The sequence below is a fragment of the Mycetomoellerius zeteki genome, unplaced genomic scaffold, assembly GCF_001594055.1.
Source record: "Mycetomoellerius zeteki isolate Tzet28-1 unplaced genomic scaffold, Tzet1.0 scaffold25, whole genome shotgun sequence".
In the NCBI taxonomy this organism is placed as follows: Eukaryota; Metazoa; Arthropoda; class Insecta; order Hymenoptera; family Formicidae; genus Mycetomoellerius; species Mycetomoellerius zeteki.
Genome location: NW_017257227.1, coordinates 3,654,967 through 3,676,672, shown reverse-complemented (window position 1 = coordinate 3,676,672; position 21,706 = coordinate 3,654,967). Strand labels below are relative to the sequence as shown.

At 30.8% G+C, this 21,706-nt stretch overlaps 3 protein-coding genes across 11 annotated transcripts; 2 read left to right on the top strand and 1 right to left on the bottom strand.

The window, feature by feature from the left end:
- The first annotated feature begins 630 nt into the window (after positions 1-630).
- Positions 631-6,572, top strand: ClC-c (chloride channel protein 3). 8 transcript variants are annotated; one of them, XM_018449785.1, is made up of 11 exons: positions 631-819; positions 1,566-1,675; positions 2,006-2,177; positions 3,420-3,769; positions 3,880-4,041; positions 4,178-4,465; positions 4,671-4,853; positions 4,933-5,147; positions 5,332-5,892; positions 5,970-6,347; positions 6,430-6,571. In XM_018449785.1, the coding sequence occupies exons 2-11, from the start codon at positions 1,580-1,582 to the stop codon at positions 6,518-6,520; spliced, it is 2,496 nt and encodes an 831-aa protein (XP_018305287.1). In that variant the 5' UTR covers positions 631-819; positions 1,566-1,579; the 3' UTR covers positions 6,521-6,571. The 8 variants fall into 8 exon arrangements, with proteins under 8 accessions (XP_018305287.1, XP_018305289.1, XP_018305288.1 ...); XM_018449783.1 differs by lacking the exon at positions 631-819 and adding an exon at positions 853-913 and having other exon boundaries at positions 3,426-3,769; positions 6,430-6,572; XM_018449782.1 differs by lacking the exon at positions 631-819 and adding an exon at positions 853-913.
- A 1,350-nt stretch (positions 6,573-7,922) lies between these two features.
- Hcs (holocarboxylase synthetase-like protein) lies at positions 7,923-13,466 on the bottom strand. The gene is given in 18 exon segments (XM_018449779.1): positions 7,923-8,195; positions 8,287-8,500; positions 8,592-8,619; positions 8,622-8,711; positions 8,824-8,984; positions 9,044-9,173; positions 9,332-9,514; positions 9,622-9,988; positions 10,138-10,467; positions 10,657-10,788; positions 10,912-11,152; positions 11,240-11,380; positions 11,456-11,524; positions 11,608-11,764; positions 11,923-12,090; positions 12,168-12,298; positions 12,551-12,786; positions 13,303-13,466. Coding segments are annotated over 17 exon segments (2,862 nt in total). The 5' UTR covers positions 12,702-12,786; positions 13,303-13,466; the 3' UTR covers positions 7,923-8,026.
- On the top strand, positions 11,931-21,227 carry Coq5 (ubiquinone biosynthesis protein COQ3, mitochondrial). 2 transcript variants are annotated; one of them, XM_018449780.1, is made up of 7 exons: positions 11,931-11,935; positions 14,345-14,539; positions 14,744-15,156; positions 15,376-15,464; positions 15,550-15,673; positions 15,887-16,094; positions 21,181-21,227. In XM_018449780.1, the coding sequence occupies exons 2-6, from the start codon at positions 14,359-14,361 to the stop codon at positions 15,974-15,976; spliced, it is 897 nt and encodes a 298-aa protein (XP_018305282.1). In that variant the 5' UTR covers positions 11,931-11,935; positions 14,345-14,358; the 3' UTR covers positions 15,977-16,094; positions 21,181-21,227. The 2 variants fall into 2 exon arrangements, with proteins under 2 accessions (XP_018305282.1, XP_018305283.1); XM_018449781.1 differs by lacking the exons at positions 11,931-11,935; positions 15,887-16,094; positions 21,181-21,227 and adding an exon at positions 17,832-18,395 and having other exon boundaries at positions 14,265-14,539.
- The last annotated feature ends 479 nt before the right edge of the window (positions 21,228-21,706 follow it).

Sequence of the window (21,706 nt, the reverse complement as noted above, 5' to 3'; positions counted from 1 at the left end):
GAAAAACAGAAAGCGTAAAAGCAGTGGCCAATCACAACTCGTCCTGGTAGTTGATTTCATTTAGATTGAATTTCGGCTTTTCGTACTACTTAGGGTGGAGTCCCATGAGGTGTATTTATCGCGTATCGCATAACCGCGTAACCAATCAGAAGCGATCTGCTGTTATAGTTTCGCGTTTTACTGATTATTGATTGGTTATGCGCTTACGCGATACGCGATAAATACACCTCATGGGACTCCACCCTTAGGCCGCAATCAGACTACGCATTAAAGATTGAGATTGAAGATTGAAGATTAAAATTTGACCACTGAGGACAAAGGAATTTTAGATCCTATTGTTTTGATTGGTCAAATTTCAATCTTTCAATCTTCAATTTCAATCTTCAATGGCTGCGTTCAGCAGAACGTTTATTTTGCAACTGTTGGAAGTTTCCTTCGCGCTAATTTAGCTATATTAGGCCGCGGCCTATACAATAGATGTCCTTGTTTATCCTGTAGGTTAAACAAAGATACCTATTGTATAGGTGGTGGACTAAACGCACGGTGTAAACGTAACCTATGTCCAATTGAATTCGCTATTAGCCGCCTAGTGAGCGACTGTAGTACTGAAAATGAGCTCACTTTCTATTCTGCCTTGTTACCTTTTGACTCCGCTCCGAAAGGATTGCAAGGAGGTTTATACGTGATAGTGGAGTGCTGATCCGACGAAGTTCTTATTGTCGTGGAACTGTTAAATTAATCTGATACAATCTAATCTAAAACATGGCATAATGATTGGTGTTTGTAGATAAAACACGAGGACGTTTTTCCTTAAAAATGGTAAGTTCTCGAACATTCTGACACGCATGAAGTAATTTGGTAAGGTAACCTCATCTCTCTTGGGGAATGAAACGTCATTTAAAGAAGCTTAAAAGTAAGCTCGAAAATACGCAGTTTTGAATGTACTACGTCAGTATATTTTTCCGTGCTTAATTTATCCGCAAGAGAAAATTCGTGACGTGCACGTTTTATAAGGGGAGAAAAAGTTATCATATGGTGTCCCAAGTGCATTGTACTGTGTTCTGTGTTTTTTTATATTCATTTCAAAAGCTGTTTCTAGGAATGATTTCAATTTATAATATCATTTTGTTGGCATGCTGTGTGTAATTGATGTTTTTTAACAAATCTTTTCTTTTTGAACAAGAAGATGCAAATCACAAAGATAATATTTGACATAATTTGAAAAAAAAAAAACGATATTCCTCTTATGTCAAATTTATAGCTATACAACATTTGTCGCAACGTATGGCACACTTGTAAAATCTATAATGAATAAAGTATCTGTAATTCTGTGTATCACGGATATATTATTCAAATTATATTACATAGCATCCGTTCGAAGGATTAAATAGGATTACGGCAAAGCCGATTAAGCCACATATTAATGACATGCTTGTTAATAGAATATTTAGTACCATGTATGGCATTGTGGCTTTTGCTTTCTCTCTGTCATGTAGAATCTTGATAACGAATCTTTACATTCCATTTTGAGACGGCAAAGTAATATTTTACTTGTGTAAAATCAGATTATCATGATGCCATGGAGAGGTTTCCGTTGAAAGGTACACCATCCTTGAATTCGGCAATTCATTCAAATGCAAATGCCGTTACAACATATCATTCGGTTGATGCAAAGGTATGTTGTTACTTTCAATCTGCATCTTCTTGCCTTGCATATTATATGTTTTGTTACACCTAGATTAATATATTTTTATAAAATGTATAATTTTTTCCTTTTATTTCCTTAATGGTCTCATACACTATCATATGTTTCTTATGTATATTAATATTTCATATATACTTGCATATGCTAAAATTTGTCAAAAATATTAGAAAGTCATGCATTTTTTGTCTTTATAAACTTGGTTTAACATATCTTTATTTTATACTAAAATTGATTGATCTCTAAGCTACAGCTAAATTATAAAAGTAGATAATATTAAGCAGGTAAATCTTGTATTTTCAGAATATAAAGTATGGTGACATTACAGAGGATGTACGACTACGAACTGGAACTATAAGACGCGAAACAAATCTAAGTAGCGACGACGACATGTTGGATATCAATCATCACACATCTCATTCGGATAATAACGTGTTATCAGATTGCGTCCGCATCGACGATGCATCTTCCCATCGTAAGTGATTTAAGTTATTTTTACGCATGCATTATTTGATTATTTGCACGCATGCATTATCTGATTATTCGCATGTATGCATTATCTATTATTCCATCCAATCCAATAATGTTACATACAGCTTTTATTTATTTTTAGCGAGCATTATAAAGAAATATAGAAGAAATTTTACCAAGTTAAATCCATTTGTATAACCTTGGAATTTAGTAGTCTCTCTCCTGAGACATCTGTTGATTTGTTCATCTTATCTGTTTGTCTACTCATCTGATTCGAAGTTTATTCCTGATTCCTGAGTGATACTGGTTAAACAATTGAGCCAAATTTATTTGCACTTGTGACATGTCATAGTGGCAAAATGTGTAAGTTAACAAATAATTGCCAGTATAATTTAATGTCAACTTAATTAATTTAAAAAAAGACAAAACAATAGATAGATATAGTTTTAAAAGACAAGTTTGATCGATCTTAAACATATATAATTATATATTCGAATAAGATTTTTTTCAAACTGATGAAGTATATTAACAATGTTATTAACAATGGAATTTTATATCCTTAAATGCTTAAACCTATTATGATTTTATATCCCTTCAATAGACTACTAATGTACATTTATGTGTGCTTTCTAAATTCTAATAATGTATAATTAAAATAAAATATATTTTTAATTATATAGAAATATTTTCAAAAACTTATTCAATACTTTAAAGACGTTTTTTATTTTTTTATACATTATTTTACAATTTATTTAAAGTGAAAAAATATATATATATGTTGTAAGTATTTATATGTATTTCTACATATGTGAAACTTGCTTTGTCATACTTGTAACAGAGTAATTAATGTATATACATGCATAAGTATAAGTTAAGACATTAAAGTTTAAGTACAGACACTGAAAAAGATAAATATTAAAATAATATGCTAAATAATGCTAAAATGTTTTTTATTTCATATTGCTTCAAAATCTTACCTCGATTATATTATATGTAATATATATCGAGTTTTGTAAATAAATTGGAAATTATTATAGAAGAAAATGATACAGGGTATTCTGATTATTATATTTATTATTACTAATTGTAGGAAAAATATTTGCTAGTTCTGTCTTATATATACACAATATTCTTTTGGTGATTATTTTTTATACGTATACAACAATTGAAAATACAATTCTCAAAAGTTGTATCAAAAGCATTACAAAATAATTTAGTGTTGTTATGAAATTTTAAAATTTATTAGTTTCAGTTGACTCTGATGACATACCTGGTATTGGACAGTATGATGACTTTCATACTATCGATTGGCAACGGGATATCGCGCGAGATCGAATGCGACATCGTTATATCGTGAAAAAGAAGCACGATTCTATCTGGGGTTTGATAAAAGGAGCTCATGACGCATGGTCGGGATGGCTATGCGTTTTACTAGTCGGACTTTTTACGGGAGTGGCGGCTGGTGTTATAGATATTGGCGCTTCCTGGATGACAGATCTTAAATTCGGTATCTGTCCACAAGCTTTCTGGTTAAATAAAGAGCAATGTTGTTGGAGCTATAATGAAACTACGTTTGATGGTGGAAATTGCACACAGGTAAATATATGGCTCTCTAATTTTATTATGACTCACAAATTTATTATATTTCCGAAAGCTATGTTAAATTTTTTTCCAATATAATTAATAATATAATATCTTTTTTGCAGTGGTTGACGTGGCCCGAAGTATTATATCAGGCAAAAGAAGGGGCAGGACCATATACAATATCATATTTATTTTATACAGCATGGGCGCTTCTATTCGCAGCACTTTCTGCATCTCTAGTGCGAATGTTTGCTCCGTATGCTTGTGGCTCTGGAATACCTGAAGTAAATTTATCAAGTTTTTCTCTTTTTTAGAAATATTATAAATATATGATTCGATAATATGACATAATAAGCATATAAATCCAATAAATATTTTTTTTTATTTTTACATTCTGTTCATATGTGTATATTTTTTCAGATAAAAACAATTTTGAGTGGCTTTATTATCCGCGGATATCTCGGTAAATGGACACTGATTATTAAGTCAGTAGGTCTGATTCTTTCTGTATCAGCGGGTTTAAGTTTGGGAAAGGAAGGTCCCATGGTACATATTGCATGCTGTATAGGAAATATATTTTCTTATTTATTTCCAAAATATGGTAGGAATGAAGCGAAAAAGAGAGAAATTTTATCTGCTGCGGCCGCAGCAGGAGTTTCTGTCGCTTTTGGAGCTCCGATTGGCGGTGTTCTATTTAGCTTAGAAGAGGTATTATTTTTGGAGATCAAATATATTTCAAAGAGTAGTCTCAATAATTTGTTAAAGCTAAGAATATTCCAACAAAATATATAGAATTATTTTTAATTATATGTCTATGTTTCTAATCAATTTAAAGTTCAAAAATATCGAGAAAAAATATCCTAAATATGTAATCCATATTTTGAAAGACTAAAAATTAATGTATTTGTTTTAGGTCAGCTATTATTTTCCATTAAAAACTTTATGGCGATCGTTCTTCTGTGCTTTGATAGCTGCTTTTGTACTACGTTCCATAAATCCATTTGGAAATGAGCATTCAGTATTATTTTACGTAGAATATAATAAACCTTGGATATTTTTTGAATTGATTCCTTTCGTCATGCTTGGTATATTTGGAGTACGTAACTTTTATTTCATATTACATATTATTAAATTTATTAAAAGTGTATACTTATAAAAACGGTAATTTTCGGTAGGGAGTAATAGCAACATTATTTATCAAAGCAAATTTATTTTGGTGCCGATATCGTAAAACTTCCAAATTGGGACAATATCCTGTTACCGAAGTATTAATTGTAACAGTAGTAACAGCAGTAATTGGCTATCCCAATCCATACACAAGGATGAACACCAGTCAACTCATTTACCTGTTATTTAGCCAATGCGGTGTATCGAACGCGGATATGTTATGGTTAGTAAATATGCTAAGATTTCACTATTTTATCTGAAGATATCATGTATAACTTAACTATAAATTACTAAAATACGCAAATTTAACAATTGCCTATAATTAATTTTTGTCAGCATGGTATAAAACTAACATGTATATTATTAAATATATTTAAATTATTCAAGAAATATTTTCTGCTCAACAGCGATTACAATAGAAACTTTACTGCTGTGAAATCTGCAATCGAGATTGCTGCAGCTGGCCCAGGAGTCTACAAAGCTATATGGCTACTTGTATTGGCATTGATATTAAAACTCGTTATGACAATATTCACATTCGGCATGAAAGTTCCGTGCGGTTTGTTTATTCCTTCTCTCTGTCTGGGAGCGATAATGGGTCGTATCGTGGGAATAGGAATGGAGCAATTAGCTTATAATTATCCTCACATATGGATGTTCAGCGAGGAATGTTCTATGGGTGTTGACTGTATAACACCTGGACTGTACGCGATGGTCGGGGCTGCTGCTGTCCTTGGGGGTGTAACCAGAATGACGGTCTCTTTAGTCGTCATTATGTTTGAATTAACAGGCGGCGTACGATATATCGTACCTTTAATGGCTGCAGCTATGGCGAGTAAATGGGTCGGTGATGCTCTTGGGAAACAAGGTATCTATGATGCTCATATTGGTTTAAATGGATATCCATTTCTGGATAGCAAGGATGAATTTCAGCATACAACTCTGGCAGCAGATGTCATGCAACCCAAGTAAGTAAAAAATATACATATATGCATATATTTTAAAATTTTGTATGTATGCACACATGTGTATACTTAATTTTCAGGCGAAATGAAGCTCTTCATGTTCTTACCCAAGATTCGATGACAGTTGAAGACGTAGAGAATTTGCTTAAAGAAACGGAACATAATGGTTTTCCTGTAATAGTCTCTAAAGAATCTCAATATCTCGTTGGTTTTGTTTTACGACGGGACCTCAATCTTGCCATTGCTAATGCCAAAAGAATGATCGAAGATATTAGCAGGCAATCGTTAGTTATCTTTACTAACGGAAACAATATCCAAAGCCATTCACCTCCACCTTTGAAATTAAAAAAGATATTGGATATGGCCCCTATCACCATCACAGATCAAACTCCTATGGAAACTGTAGTGGATATGTTCCGAAAATTGGGATTACGACAAACTCTAGTTACACATAACGGGTACGTATATAAATCTCTTGTATTCAAGTAATCTTTGAGTTTTTTATAAACTAATATCGAAGTTTTCTTCTCTCTCGTGCAGGCGACTACTTGGTGTAATTACAAAGAAAGATGTTCTGAGGCATGTAAAGCAACTCGACAATGAAGATCCAAATTCCGTTTTATTTAATTAAACTTTACTACTGCAAATAGCCAATTTGAGATTATGAATTCGATGAAATAACATAATAAAATATATATATATATATATATACAGAGATAATTTATATGAATTTAATTAAAATGTATTTTATCTACTCCGTCAATCTATATCTTTCTGCACACTTAAATTATAACATCGTGTAACTATATAGAAGTAAGCGTGCAATAGGTTTAGATAATTAAATTTGTATATTTATCTTTATTTAAATGAAATAGGAAAATAATTTTTTTCTTTAAAATTTTACCGTACTGGTCATACTGCGACTGGGATTATATTTTTCACATTGTAATCAATATTGGATTAGATTGGTAATTCGTGATGTAAATAATTTACTATGTATATAATTTATAAAAAATGTATATAGTGAATTATTTATATCATAAATATAAATTATCAAAATTTGATTCATTATTGGCGGTAGTGTGAATATTGTTGATATACAATTTTTTGAATGGCATTGTAATTGCATAAATATATATGATTTCTTATATTATTATATTATATAAGTTAATTATATTTATATATTGTTTAACAATATGTATCTTATTACGTCCTATATAAATGTATTTTTATTCTATATATTTATTTCGTGATTCTGTGTGATTGATTTCATTCATTTGCTATCATTTATCTTAATACATTTTTTTATAAATATAGTATTTGAATATTTACTTACATTCGCATCTCTGCTGTTCACGAAACAGTGCTGTTAATTAAATTATATATGTTGATTTATTTTAGCTAAAATATTAAGCCAGCATTTCAGAAAAACTATTATGAAATACTTTTATGAAGTAGATAACATATATATAGCCAGATAATATCTCTATATATATTCATATCATTCAAAAATAATTTTAGCAGCCATTATTCAATAAAAGTTAAAAATTATTTAATTAAAACATTACAATTTTTTTAACATACGCAGTACAACAATTACTCCATTTTGCGTACATACAATGAATACGCATGTAGAGCGCATAGAATATCGAACATGAGATAATCAAATTTTATGTAAAATAAAAAAATTATTTCTCTAAATCACTAAATATAACGAATGTATTTCGTAACAACGCAATAAACAAATTATATATTATATATATAATTATATATAAATTATAAATATATATATACATATATATAAATTATATATAATACGTATATATATATATATATATTGTATATGTATGTTTATGTATAATTTTTTTGTTTTATATTACAACAAATACGTGTACACACGCATTCATAAATACATATAATATGAAGTTTTATACATATACTTACACACACACATATATATATACATATATAATACTTCATATTATATATGTACATATGTATAATATATGTATGTAATATATGATACATGTGTACGAATAGAGATATAAAACTGTACGTTATATATATACATATATTTATTATCATATTTTAACATGTAGATATAATTCCCGGTAACAATTAACGAATATATAATTCTTTATTTTGGTACTATTAGCCCCTTGAAAAGATCGTAACTATTTCCATCTGATTGTACAGAAAATAAGCCTTTTTTTCCTTGCACTAACAGATATCCGTAATCATCGATACCCAAGATCGTTACACTTTCTCTTCTTCCATTTATCCTCGTTACCATCACATTTGCATTCCTAAAAAATATATATATGTATGTATGTATGAATAATGTAAAAATATTATATTAACTTTAACAAAGTAAAATTATTTAAAGTACGACTTTACGTGTGCAACCAATATTTGTAATAGAGTTGATAGAAGTGTTCTGTGTTGCCGTTCTGTAGAATATCTAATAAAGTTTCCATTTCATTGAATACCAACGCTAAGTACTTTTCATGAGATAATATTTCCAATTTTGTATCATATTTTTGATTATATTGCAGAATCGCATCATTGATGCAAGTTGTGGGTTTATTATTGGAAAGGTTTACACCAGCACCTAAAATATATATTAACATTTGTTTTAAATGGATTAAATTATCATAAATTTCATAAAATTTATATGTATTATATTTGTAATTATTACATACCAATATTGCAAATGTACTTTGCTCCAACATTTCCGATCGCGTAGAAACGATTATACCACCAATCTTAATCGAATTACCAATATATATGTCGTTAGGCCATTTTATTTTGAGATTAATATCCTGCAATAAGTTAATTAATATTATTAATTATCAGGCATTAATTTTCGTATTATATATACTGTATTTTTTATAGATTAAAGTTATAATTTATAATAAGAAAATATAAAAATACCTCATATCCTTTAATAGATCTTACAGCTGATACAAGTGCTACAGCAGCAATATGTTGAAGAAGCGAAACATAACGACCGAGATTCGACATTATAGAAATGTGTACTTGTAAAGTAAACATGGCACAACCATTTGGACTGAGCCATTTATTATTATATCGCCCTGGAAATAACGCAGCCATTATACTATTTCTGTATATAATCAAAAATGAAAAATAATACCTCGTCCGTATATTTGTTGTTTTGGAATAACTGCTAATCCGTGTTGTAACCGGGCATTACTTGCATGCATAGATGATGTCAAGATATCGGCGTATATCACTAAGCGGCCCAATTCTTTTGTACACAGATTCTGTGAAAATAAATTTTGAATTTATATGAAAATATGATATATATAAAAATAATAAAAATTATTTTTTTAAACTCTTCTCTCTAAGTTACATATAGCGCTGTACTTAAGTGAATTTCTAAATATGTACAATCACTGCTAATATTTAAAAGAGAATTTACTTCAAAATAATCTACAGTCGAGAAATTAGGCGGGCACATATGCATCATAATAGGGAGAAACTTAGCAGATGGTGAGTGCGCATCATCGTTATTTGCGCAAAATTGAATTTCCATGTCTGACATTTTTAATATGTTATTTTTATCCATTCTATCCTTCAGTTTTTCAAGCAGCTTCATTTTCATCTGCAAATATATAATGAAATACTGTATAGTTATTAATAAATCATAGCATTTTATTGCTAATTGTATAATTATTATTAGGATTGTTCATTCTTAATATATTTATGTACCTCAAATTTGCCTAAAAAGTAACCTGGAGTATATCGCACAGATTTTTTATCTGATACTTGACTTAAATCATGATTTACATCCAATCCTAAATGTGTGCTCAGTAAATCGCTGATTATTTCCAACCGTGCAGTGTTACTTTTTTTCAGCTCGTTAAATTTATCTCCCTCATATACATATTTCATTGGATCTATCTCTAAATGGATTTGAGAGAACACCACTTTACCACCACTACTAGGCAAAGTTGCAAGTAATATGCTTGGACTGTGCCATGTTTCTTCTCTGCCTAATACTTTTACATTAAACGAATGTAAATTTCCCTTTTTGTCCTTAACACTAGTTGATGTTGGAGTATTCAATGTGGACGTCCTAAAAATGCAACATATAATTGGATATATATATATATATATAATTGCGATATTTTTTCCATATTTATTTTGATCTAATATTTTTCTTTTCTTCTCGCGATAGTATAATATACCTACAATATTTTATTTTATTAACAGTGAAGATATTACCTTGTATCTTCGTTATCTTGAGAAAAACGAGTTCGTACAGGGGATGCATGGTAGCAAAAGATGTGATGCATCATACGCACTTGTTTCCATTTACCATATGAAAAGTGTACGAGTTCATTCTCACGTACTTCGGCAGTCTTGAACGATGGTAGCAAAATATGTAACATATCAGAGCATAACGCTAGGAGTTTGCCTCCTTGTATAATGTACTCTACAAGCTGAGCACCAAGCTCTGCACCAACATTACCGCAAAGAACTACTAAAGAAACCTGATCTATCCAAATTTTGCAACTATTATAGTCCCCTTTACAAAATACATGGATGTCATACCTGTAAAATCATATGAAAATTATATAAAAATTATATATGTTATTTCGTAAAAAAGTAATGATTTATAACTAATAAAATATTGAAACTTAATTATCTGCAGAAACAAGTTGTTAAAATTTATTATGTTTCAACACAACTTACTGAAAAACTTATAGATCCTAATATAATATAAAACTTAACATAATATACCTATCTCGCTCTAGCACTTTTGATAATAAATTTTCTAAATTGTCGGTCGCACCTAGAGTATCTGCACAGACGAGAATATTTGGTGGTTTAATCACCTTACTGGGAATTTCCCCTACTTCCAATTCAGAATTTCTGTAAATTAATATAATACAAATAATTTTATTCTTTTCTTATTCATTACATGAATATAAATACAGTAATCATTAAATATATCCTATATACCTTTTTTATTATTTTTAAATATATTATACTCACTTGCAAGTTGCTTCTTTAGTAGACTTGCTTTGATCAATATTTTCTTCATTAGTATTGTCTTTTTTCTCCATGGCATCAGGTAAATAAATTTTGGTTAAATCAGGTTTGTATCCTCCAGTAGCGGCAAGAAGCACGTCGCTTGGTAATGCTCTATTATATGGATTTTTTACCAATCCTCCTATACGCTCATCAGTTGGTGACGAATTACACGTTGCTGGTGCTGAATTAGACGATTTAGCACCTAAAAGATGTTTAAAATTAAAAATATACTAACAACAATTTTTAGAGACAATTATACATAATACTGATATATAAATATCTTTCTTACTTTTTGCATAAAAGTCTTCCGTAAATGCTTCAGCATTCACATTTTTATCTTGTGACCGTACACTCACACCACATATAATACCTTTAGGTTTATTTTTCTGGGACGATAATCGAGCTGCTTCGCACTTTGCATAAAAACTATCTACAAAAGTATACAATTATTACACGTTAAAAGATACATTACAATACATACAAGAATTAAATTATTATAACTTACTTTTATTTGGTGGTGGACCAAGATGTCCAGTATCATTATAAATAAACGGTTTTCCCGCTACCAAAACAGCTGAAAAAATAAAGTAAAATGAAGCAAATAAATGTCAAGTTATTAAAATATGTTACATTTCGAGATGCAAGAATAATATGTACATTGAACACGTGTTAAATATAAGCCATGATTAATACAATATTGTCCTTGCATGACTCCAGTTATTAAGCTTGTAATATGTTCTATATCTGTTTCTAAAATAAAGCTCATATTCGTATCTGATGTTGTCCATGCCATGATTAGACCATAATCCTCAAGCTGTAAAATATTATGTATCAATAGAATATGATAAATTGATTTGCAATTAGTCACAAAATAATAATACAGTTTCAAAGCTTACATAAATTATACATGCAGAATGTATAACAATAGAATACAGAATGTATAACAAATAATTAAAGACTTGAGCATTGTACTTTTGCAGAGACTGTTGAGGCCCGAGATCTATAAGTTTCCATATCAACTTCGACAAGAATATGCATCTTGAGGTCAGATTTGCTTGAAATCTGACAGCAGTTACTCGCATACAGGGGAAACGACTTTCCACTTGGATAACTCAGCCAGTCGGATATATCAACTTTTTGCTGATAAAATAATAATCGTCAGTTTTGTTTTATTTTTATAAATGTAAGTGAAATAATATTTGTCATATTATACATACTTGAGGATATATAGTATATAATTTTGCATTTTCTTGAAACCACACTAATTCGTCGAGTTTCGCAAGATGCTTGTTAGTACACAAGCGAGAACTCATAAAATGTTCATCGTCGTATCGCGATGCATTGCGATCTTAAAATCATTATAAAATATACATATATAATGCTTTCAATGCATATTTATTTAATAAACATAAATTTAAATTAAAAATTTTTTTAATGTATACAAGAACATGAAATGAATTCGATAATACAAAACTCTCTTTATTATTGCAATATTATTTATAATATTCATAGATCATATTACGTATATAAAAAACAAAGATAATATTATTTGTTAGTTATGTAATAAAATCTATGATATATGTGTATATACAAAAATTACCTTTATTTAGATGTCGAAATGACTTAATCTTAAGTACAATAGAAGGATGATTCTTGTTTTCCTTAAAAATGGTATTTAAGTGTGCTTTCAGAAATGATATCCTCCGTGCTTGCATGATGGTGGCTATCATGTAAAGAAACGTTAACAGCATACTTTTTTCATAAAAATAGCCAATAATTGTTTAAAATACTTGCTAATTTACTTTCGAATGGGAATTCCAGCCACAGATTTTAAATCTGAAAAATAAGATGTTTCCTATAGAAAAACATAAGGTAAACACACTTGGGAAAAATTTCGTCTCAAATTGTCCCATATAATGAAATATTATTTCTTGAAATAAAAAATCTAGGAAAAATCATATAAAGAGAAAGTAAGTGGCCTCCAATCTAAACAAATATTAAAATCAATCTGCAATTGTGTCTAAAATCACAATGTGATTATTTATATATATATATATATATAGAGCAAATATTGAATACACAAAATTTAATGTTTCTAAAGTGATGGCATTGCAGTAAAATGTTGTAAAGAATATATAATTATAATCGTAGACTTTTATAACAGTCTTTAGATACATGTTCCCTTACACGCAAAAATTTCATAAAAATTCGTACGTAATGTAGAAACGATGGCCAATTTCTGTTTTTTAACCATACATATGAGCGACATGAAAAGCCACTTGGCAAACATTAAAACACATTATTAAAGCGAATTATAATTGCAAATTTAAATCGGTGAATATCCATACGCACCATAATCGTGAAGCATCGTTTTTCGCTTACAATGGGATCAAAGTACAGCGCAGAAGCGGTAACCTCAGGTAGCCCTGGGTAGCCCATTCTCGAAAATATCGATAGTTACTGTGGCATTCCTAAAGACAGCTAGGAATGCGCCATCAGACTGGACAAAATGCTCTGGACGTTCGTTGGAACAGAGCGTTATGTTATCTGAAGCTAATTTATCAGATGCATCAATTATATTATATGCTGCTGAATTGCACAATTGTCATCTCTGCCGATAGCAACCAACAGATGCTGTTCAGCAAAATATACATAATGTCACGTGATTAGTTGCAAAATAAAAATTTTGGGACTTTATCTATTCGACAACCAACTATACAGGGTGTTTCCAAATTAAATCGCAAAACTTCGGGAGCGTGTAGAGGAGTAAAAAACTAAGAAAAAAAGTCCTATAGACATATGCTCGTTTTTGCTCCGTTTCAGAGAAATCGAAAAAAAATGTTTTTTTTACCTGCAAGATTAAATGGGGACCGTTTTCTAAATTTAAACGGAGCAAAAACGAGCATATGTCTATAGGACTTTTTTTCTTAGTTTTTTACTCCTCTACACGCTCCCGAAGTTTTGCCATTTAATTTGGAAACACTCTATATAGTAATAATATATATATATATATATTCTTACATTTTTATAATCTATTCATAATTTTGATAGCACGTGTCAACCGCTGGGGTGCAGATGTGCATTCCATTCATTCCATTTCACCCATGATGTGCATAATGTATCTTTATCCTTGTTCAACATTCGGTGAATAACAAGGATAAATAATGCATCATGCGTGAAATGGAACGCAGACTTATTCGTTGTATTTTTATACTTTGCAACACATTCTAAGATGGATATATTCTCCAACCTTGGAGGGAGAAAAAGAGACAATCGAGTGCAACCGAGTGCAGGAAGTGCAAGTGAATCGAATGTACGAGTGTAGTGTCAAGTACCATATGGTACTGTTTACCTGATTGTTTTTTTTTTTTAATTGTCACATGCAGCACGTGAGTGCATGGAGGTACGATGGCCTACAAGAGTCTTTGCGTGAATATCATTAAAGAAAGTCGAATATTAGATAGATTTTTAAAAGCTGCTGTAACTACACGTGGTTATTCGAAAACAGCAAGCTCATCTTCAGAGAATGATGAGAGATCGACACACTTTGGTTTTCAAAAGGTTAAAGAGAATCAGAAGGCAAAAGAAGGTAAAAATTCTATTATTTTTGTCGAATGTTTGTCTCTTTTTCATTGTATGAAATACTAATAGTTGTTACACAGTGAGTTAGATAATAGCAATAATTATATATAACTTCTTAAACTATAATACTATATATAATTTTATAATTATTGTAGCTTTTTGAATGATTGGATGTGCAGTGTCAAAGTTAATTCGAAAATATTTCTTGCAGTATACACCGTATTTGAAAATGTTGCCAATTCTTACGACTTGATGAATGATGTAATGAGTATGGGTATCCATCGCATCTGGAAAGATATTTTTGTACAAGAATTAGGACCTACTCATGGTACCCATCTTTTGGATTCTGCTGGTGGCACAGGCGACATTACATTTCGGTATATTAATTTTCTGAAGAATACGCCAAATCCGCATAATGTACGTAGCCATGTAACTGTATGTGACATAAATCAACATATGTTAGACGTTGGGCAAAACCGAGCAAGTAGATTACGTTTATCAGGGGACAGTAATTACGATATTACGTGGAAGCAAGAAGATGCAGAGAAGCTTTCCTTTGCAGATGATTCTTTCTCTGCCTATACCATAGCGTTTGGAATAAGGAATGTGACACATATTGACAAGGTACTTGCAACACACTGATTTATTATTTAATCAACTATTTGTGTAAAGATACCGAAATACATTGAAAGTACATTGTACAGAATTTACATTTATTAATCTCTACTTATTACATATGATACCTGTTATACATTTTAAACTAAAATTATAAGTATATCTGAATATTAAGTTTATATATTAAACTTAATTAATTGAATTTATTTGTTAATTTTTATATCACAGGTATTGTCTGAGGCATACAGAGTATTACAGCCAGGAGGGAGATTTTTATGTTTAGAATTTAGTCACATTGATAATAAGCCTTTACAATGGTATATATCTTAAAACAATAGAAAACTTAGAAAAAGATGATATACATGTAACCCGTAGTAAAATTTCATTTATTATCTGTTTTAGGTTGTACGATCAATATTCCTTTCAAATAATACCTGTAATGGGAGAATTGATTTCGGGAAACTGGAAAGCTTATCAATATCTTGTAGAGAGCATAAGAAGATTTCCAAAACAAGAGGATTTTAAGGTAAAGATACATTTTTTAAATATTCGTTTTATTATTTCTTATAAACTGCAATAATGATATTAAGGTTTTTTTTAAACTTCCCTTGATATTATTATTCTTTATTATAATTCTATGATCACACACGAACACGCACATTAAGTTTCCTTTTTATTATACTATGTTTTTTTCCGATTTTTAGTTATATTTGTTCTTCATATTTCGTTATATTTTCAGAATATGATTGAATTCGCAGGATTCAGAAATGTGACCTATCAAAATCTTACGTTTGGTACAGTTGCTATTCATTCAGGATTTAAACTATAAGTAAAATATCTTGTTGGAGCATAGAACTGATTATTTTTTTGAGGAACAAGGAAATTTACAATTATAATACAGCATTTCCAAACAACAAATTACAGCAATATCAAAGTACAAAGAAAATGTACGTATAAAAATTTACATATTTCCCTTTAGTTATTTATTACTTTTTATTAATTAGCATTTATTTCTTTCAGAAAAATTATGTATTGTTTCTTGATTATATTAATTATTCAATCGTTCTAAGAAGTAAATCATGTTTTGCGTAAATATACAATTATTACAATTTTATTGATTTACTATCATTTTGATTGCGATATACATACGATGTGTTTCGTCAGTTTATTATACGACCATATTTCTATCACAACTACTTTCTACAATCGCGTGAAATTTCTTTGTGATATTTACGCGGTATCACAGAGATGCTGGTTAAAAACCCATTTCTCTATGCTAGTACATTTCGGCCACCTGTCCGAGTGTGAAATTTGCTTGCTTACTGCGTAATCGCTCTACACCTGCAATCCACCGTATTGCGTAAGAGTCGTGCGACTCTTTGGTACCTCGAACATGAGGTGACGCGACCGACTGTGCCTATCGCGATTTGCGTTACTACGCATTTCTACGCCGGTCGCTTCCGTGGATCGCTCTTTCGTAATTTCGTGGACCCGAGGATGCGAATAGGTGCAAGAGAAAATTTTAAGAGACAATTTAAATGCAATCAAAAATGATTTATTTTAACAATTTTCAAGACGGCTTATTATTCTTCTTTAATTAGTATCGTTTATTTATCTTACTATTAGAAAAATTTTATTTTTTTAGAGCTTATATATATCATTTATATTTTCTTGAATCCGATTCAAGCCTAGATAAAAATATTATTTGGATCACAATTTTTTCAGGTATAAATTATATTAATTAACTGACTTAATTAGAAATTATATTAGTATTATAAAAGCGAATGACAATTATCTCTTTCACACGCACAAGCTGCAATACATGTATATATTTTTGGAGGACAGTGAGACATGCGAATTTTCTTCGAAGAGATAAAGATATAATCTCAAATTTGCACAATACGTTAAGAACATCACAATTTTCGAATAGCTCGGAAATATAGAATAGGATTTGATGAAATAGTGATGAAAGAGGAATAAGAGCATTTAAAAAAAATAATTTGTATCAATCAAAATTGTATATATTCCTCGATATATTCTTATTTGACTTCTGCTTATATATCTTTTGTTCTATGATCTTTCTTTTTTTTTATTCTGTTCACATCACATTTTTATTTTTATAATCCATTCAACTTGCATTCTGATCATCTTGTTTTTATTATAGAAAGATGTCATAGCAACAACTGTACTTATCTTTGCTCATTTTTGTTGATCACATTTGATGTACTATTTAGATACAAATGGCGCAATCTATCCTCTGTGACCGGTATTTATAGTCAATCCTAATATTTAAGATTGTCTTAAGTACTGCAGTCTTAATCCTGATAAAAAAAGTTAATAGTGAACGATAAAAAAATCCTATTGTTTGGAATCTGGTTCGTGAACTCACTAATTTAAATCAAATCTAGAAATCTTATATAAATCTTAGAATTCGATAAAATTCGATAGGATTCATCAATCTGATCAGTCTAATCTCACGAGATCGATGATAGAAAACGATATAACTTTTATAGAAAATCAATTGATAGAAATCCTATCGTTCTCAATCGTTCTCTATCAACTTTTTTTACCAGGATAGATGTCACGAACCAATCAAACAATCGCATTAGCATCTTGAAATATTACTCAAGACAGTCTTAAAATAACGGACTATGAATACCGGACTATGTGTTTGATTATACAAGAGGATAGAGTACAGAAGACAATAAGAAAAGGAAGTTTCAACGCGTCGATAGGAGACGACTCATTGAGAGAAGATGTATTGTGCTAACAGCAGCAAAGACGATACCAACGGATCGAAGGCCGTCGAGGCAAGGGGGGAAATTCATTCTACGTGGCGTAATATCTACATGCGTCATGCGGTGTGCTTTCTCTAGGAGGTGAAAATTCTTAACTTTCTTCGACGATAGAAACATACCTACCGCCGCCGATGCTTGGTACCGTGCTCCCACAGCTTTTCAGTACTTCGGTTTGTCTATTATTGACGCATCTTCTCCTCACTTCCCGGTGCGTCACTGGCGCCAACGATTTCGCTTCGATCGGCGTTCACAATACGTTATGTCACCTCCACGGGAGATTCCTTTTTTTCCCCTTTTCTAAGACTCGACGATTTTCTAACTTCGTCAGCGTGGGAGTTCACGGTTGCATGCGAATTTATAACTTTGTAACGTGAACTCGCGCTTTTTGAGATTCACACTTTTTTTTCAGCATACATTTGCGAGTATCTCTTTTTATAAATTATTTATACACTGAACCAAAACTGTACGTAAATACAATAAAATATTCATTGAATTATGAAAAAATAATAAAAATTGGTCCAATGAATTCTCATAATGATTTACATTATGAAACTATTACTAGAATTCATTGCAAGAATGAATATATAGTTGTATAAATGAATCCAGTTATCAATGAATTAACTACATTAAGTCGGACATTGATTAACGATCATTCATTGGACCAAACATGAACAAAATTTTTTTCAGTATATATTAGATAAGACTTATCGAGCGGTATAATACGTGCTGCGAAATATTATTGATACATTACATAATTTTACCGCCCACCCCTAAAAAAAAGAAATTATCCTTCATGTCGGAAATTTAATAAACTTAATGCAAACAGAGATCAAATTTGCCAAGTGATAAATTGGGAGAGATATTGCTTACCGGAAGAAATCGTGCGGTGTCGGTTATACCGAACGAAGAAGCAGAATCGTGATGCAGCTTCTTGAGCACGTATCGATTTTCCTGACCCCGGTGACCACATACCCCTTCCGCCTTGGATACTTCCTGGAAAGTATATAATGCCCCGCCACCGCTTCGGTCTACGGTTTATATCCGTCTATTCGCGAGGATCGGTGCATACAACACTATTATACAACACGCCGTTTCTCACGATACTCCACGTATGGTGGTCCATCCAATTGATAAACATTGCTCTCAGAGATTTATGAGTGAGCGGTGCATTAAACCAGCAATTCATCGCTTACATTAATTAACACGTACAACGCCTGTCACGCAAGAGCATTGTATGCGCGTTTACTCTTATATCTCAAAATAAAAAAAAGATTTTGTTACTCGATTTGAAAGCTCATCAGGTACTCTAATATAAAATCCAGTCTTCTCTCGTTGACAATTATTGTATATATTCTATTGTGTGGCTCTATTTTGATTTTATAATTGAGTTTAGAATCGATAGAATTTTACGGACATATGAGATTAATGCATACGGAATATTCATCTCAATCAATTTTAATATATTAAATATATCAAAATATATGTATTTAATATATTATATTAAAATATATATTTTAGAAAGAAATAAAAATACTCAAATTCTATAGCGTTTAATGAACTTGTTCTCATGCACAATGAGAATTAAATTTATATATAATTTATAAATTTACATTAAATTTTTATTTATATAAAAATTTTATATAGTATACATTTTATAATATAATAGTAAAAATATTAAGGAGCGAAAGGGTTAATTATTCGCTTGGAGAAAATTATGATATGAATAATGATAAATATCGATGATGTCAGCGAGAACTCGGTGTCGCGCATCAATTACTTAATCCATTAAAGGACGAATCGTATTGCATCGATTCTAGATTATCGTTCTAGATTGCATCAGCAAACGTGAGAAATTACGCGATGATTGCGCCGATTAATCGAGAGTAACAACGCGAACCAAGTCGTGATATAAAGTTCTTAGGAGGTGGGATCAGGTGGGATCGAAATGCTTCCATTTCTCTGAACTTATATAGCTTATAGAATTAGAATTATTTTAATAACATAAGCTATACAGCTTATATAGAAATTTTTTAGGAACTGATTCCACTAATGGTTAACTTCAATCTTAATTGATTTACTGTTTTTCAATTTACTCTTTATTTTTTTCTAATTCTAAGAATTACATAAAAAGATAAAGAGTAAATTGAACCAAAATTATTAAGTTAATCTTACATTGGTGAAACCAGGCCTTAAAGAAACAGACATATCTCGATAGATGGAAACTCTACACAATTAATATTACTCAGACGGTTATACTTTCGGATCTTATCTCAGATCTCGGATCTTATCAATATCTTAAACTTCTCATACTTAAAAGAACGAGTACCGCAGTTTTGTGTGATGCAATATTATATTTAATTTTCACTCAATCAAATTATTATCATTTTCATAACAGCTCTCTCTCTCCGTATTTTTTCTCGGTGTAAAAATTTCGCAAGGTATAGAGAGAGAGCTATCGTAAAATTATTTGGTATGTAGAGTTCTTTGATGTAGTACAGTAATAAATAAGGAAACACGCGCGATTATAGACTTCTGAGAGATGCGTTACGTAATTAGTCTGTGTTGGTTTAACCGAAAATTTACAAAGATTCTACTTAATACCTGACGTGAGATGAGTGCTCGATGGCGTTCGGATACGACAGTATTGGAAAGGAGAGAAAGTGTTAGATAAGGATAACTTGGCATTCGAACAAGTCTGTCTGCATAGAGCTTCTCCTCGCGGCATTACAATTATAACACGATTATCTTCGCGGAAATGTGACGCCAGACTGACAAATCGACTGAAATGATAAAGAAAACACGAAAGAAAAGACTTTAACATTGTTAAACGTCACCTTTAATCTTAAAGCTACAACACAACATTGTTTCATTTTTTTGTAATTTAAAATTATGATTTAATATCCTGATAATCTAAGTTTATTACAATTTACTTCATGCTTTAATTATTTTCATGTTATATATTTTTTTCTTCTTACGTTAGGCCTCTGGCCTGTGTTACACCCCTCTTGTATATTTGTGATGCGCACGCTGATTATTCAATTGCCACGAGCATATATTTTTTTAATGCCTTAATATATTTCATAATTTTTACTAAAAAAATTTTATTTTTAATTTAAATAAATTCTTTTTATAAATTTTATTTACTCTTGTGCTATGTTTTTGATATACATATATTATCTTTTAACAAATTAAATGATCAAGTCGAAAATAAGTAAGTATTATTGATCTATTGTAGATATGACAGGAGGCAACGGAATTCGTGCATTTCGTGAAAGATGTGACAGATGAAGAGACAAGATGAGAGAACAGCGAACGAAGAACGTTATACTTGTGCTTTTACTGAGCAGTCAGCCGAGAGCAAGAGCGAAGGGGCTTGTATTTAAACCGCGTAAGGTCCGAGGTGAACGGGAAAATTTCGATCACACGCGATTTAACCGGATGTCTCGAGATATGCCATAGCGCTCGAAGGTAGAAAGGTCTTCCTTCCTGGGTCAGCGAATAGAAGAGACTTGCTCTTCGTCGTCGAGAAACGTTTAGCCCACGCGCGGTGCGCACATATTATAAGGAATTTCATATATCTCAAGATGCATATAAATTTTTACTTATATATGTGATTACTTAAATGTATATATAGGAATCACATACACATACACTGAAAAAATGATTGGCTGCTGCAGCAAATTAGATGGTAAAATATGGCATAGCATTTTTAATTGGCTGCAGCAGCCAATTTTTGGTTGCGTTAGCCTATCTGCAATGTC

What these genes read in the sequence shown, in the direction of transcription:
- ClC-c (XM_018449782.1), top strand. Translation starts at nt 886, where the DNA reads ATGAAACGTCATTTAAAGAAGCTTAAAA. An exon ending in TCATTTAAAGAAGCTTAAAA is followed by an intron (nt 914 to 1,565) that starts GTAAGCTCGAAA and finishes GTGTAAAATCAG; the next exon opens with ATTATCATGATGCCATGGAG. An exon ending in GCAGATGTCATGCAACCCAA is followed by an intron (nt 5,893 to 5,969) that starts GTAAGTAAAAAA and finishes CTTAATTTTCAG; the next exon opens with GCGAAATGAAGCTCTTCATG.
- Coq5 (XM_018449780.1), top strand. Translation starts at nt 14,359, where the DNA reads ATGGCCTACAAGAGTCTTTGCGTGAATATCATTAAAGAAAGTCGAATA. An exon ending in GAATCAGAAGGCAAAAGAAG is followed by an intron (nt 14,540 to 14,743) that starts GTAAAAATTCTA and finishes TATTTCTTGCAG; the next exon opens with TATACACCGTATTTGAAAAT. An exon ending in GATAATAAGCCTTTACAATG is followed by an intron (nt 15,465 to 15,549) that starts GTATATATCTTA and finishes TATCTGTTTTAG; the next exon opens with GTTGTACGATCAATATTCCT.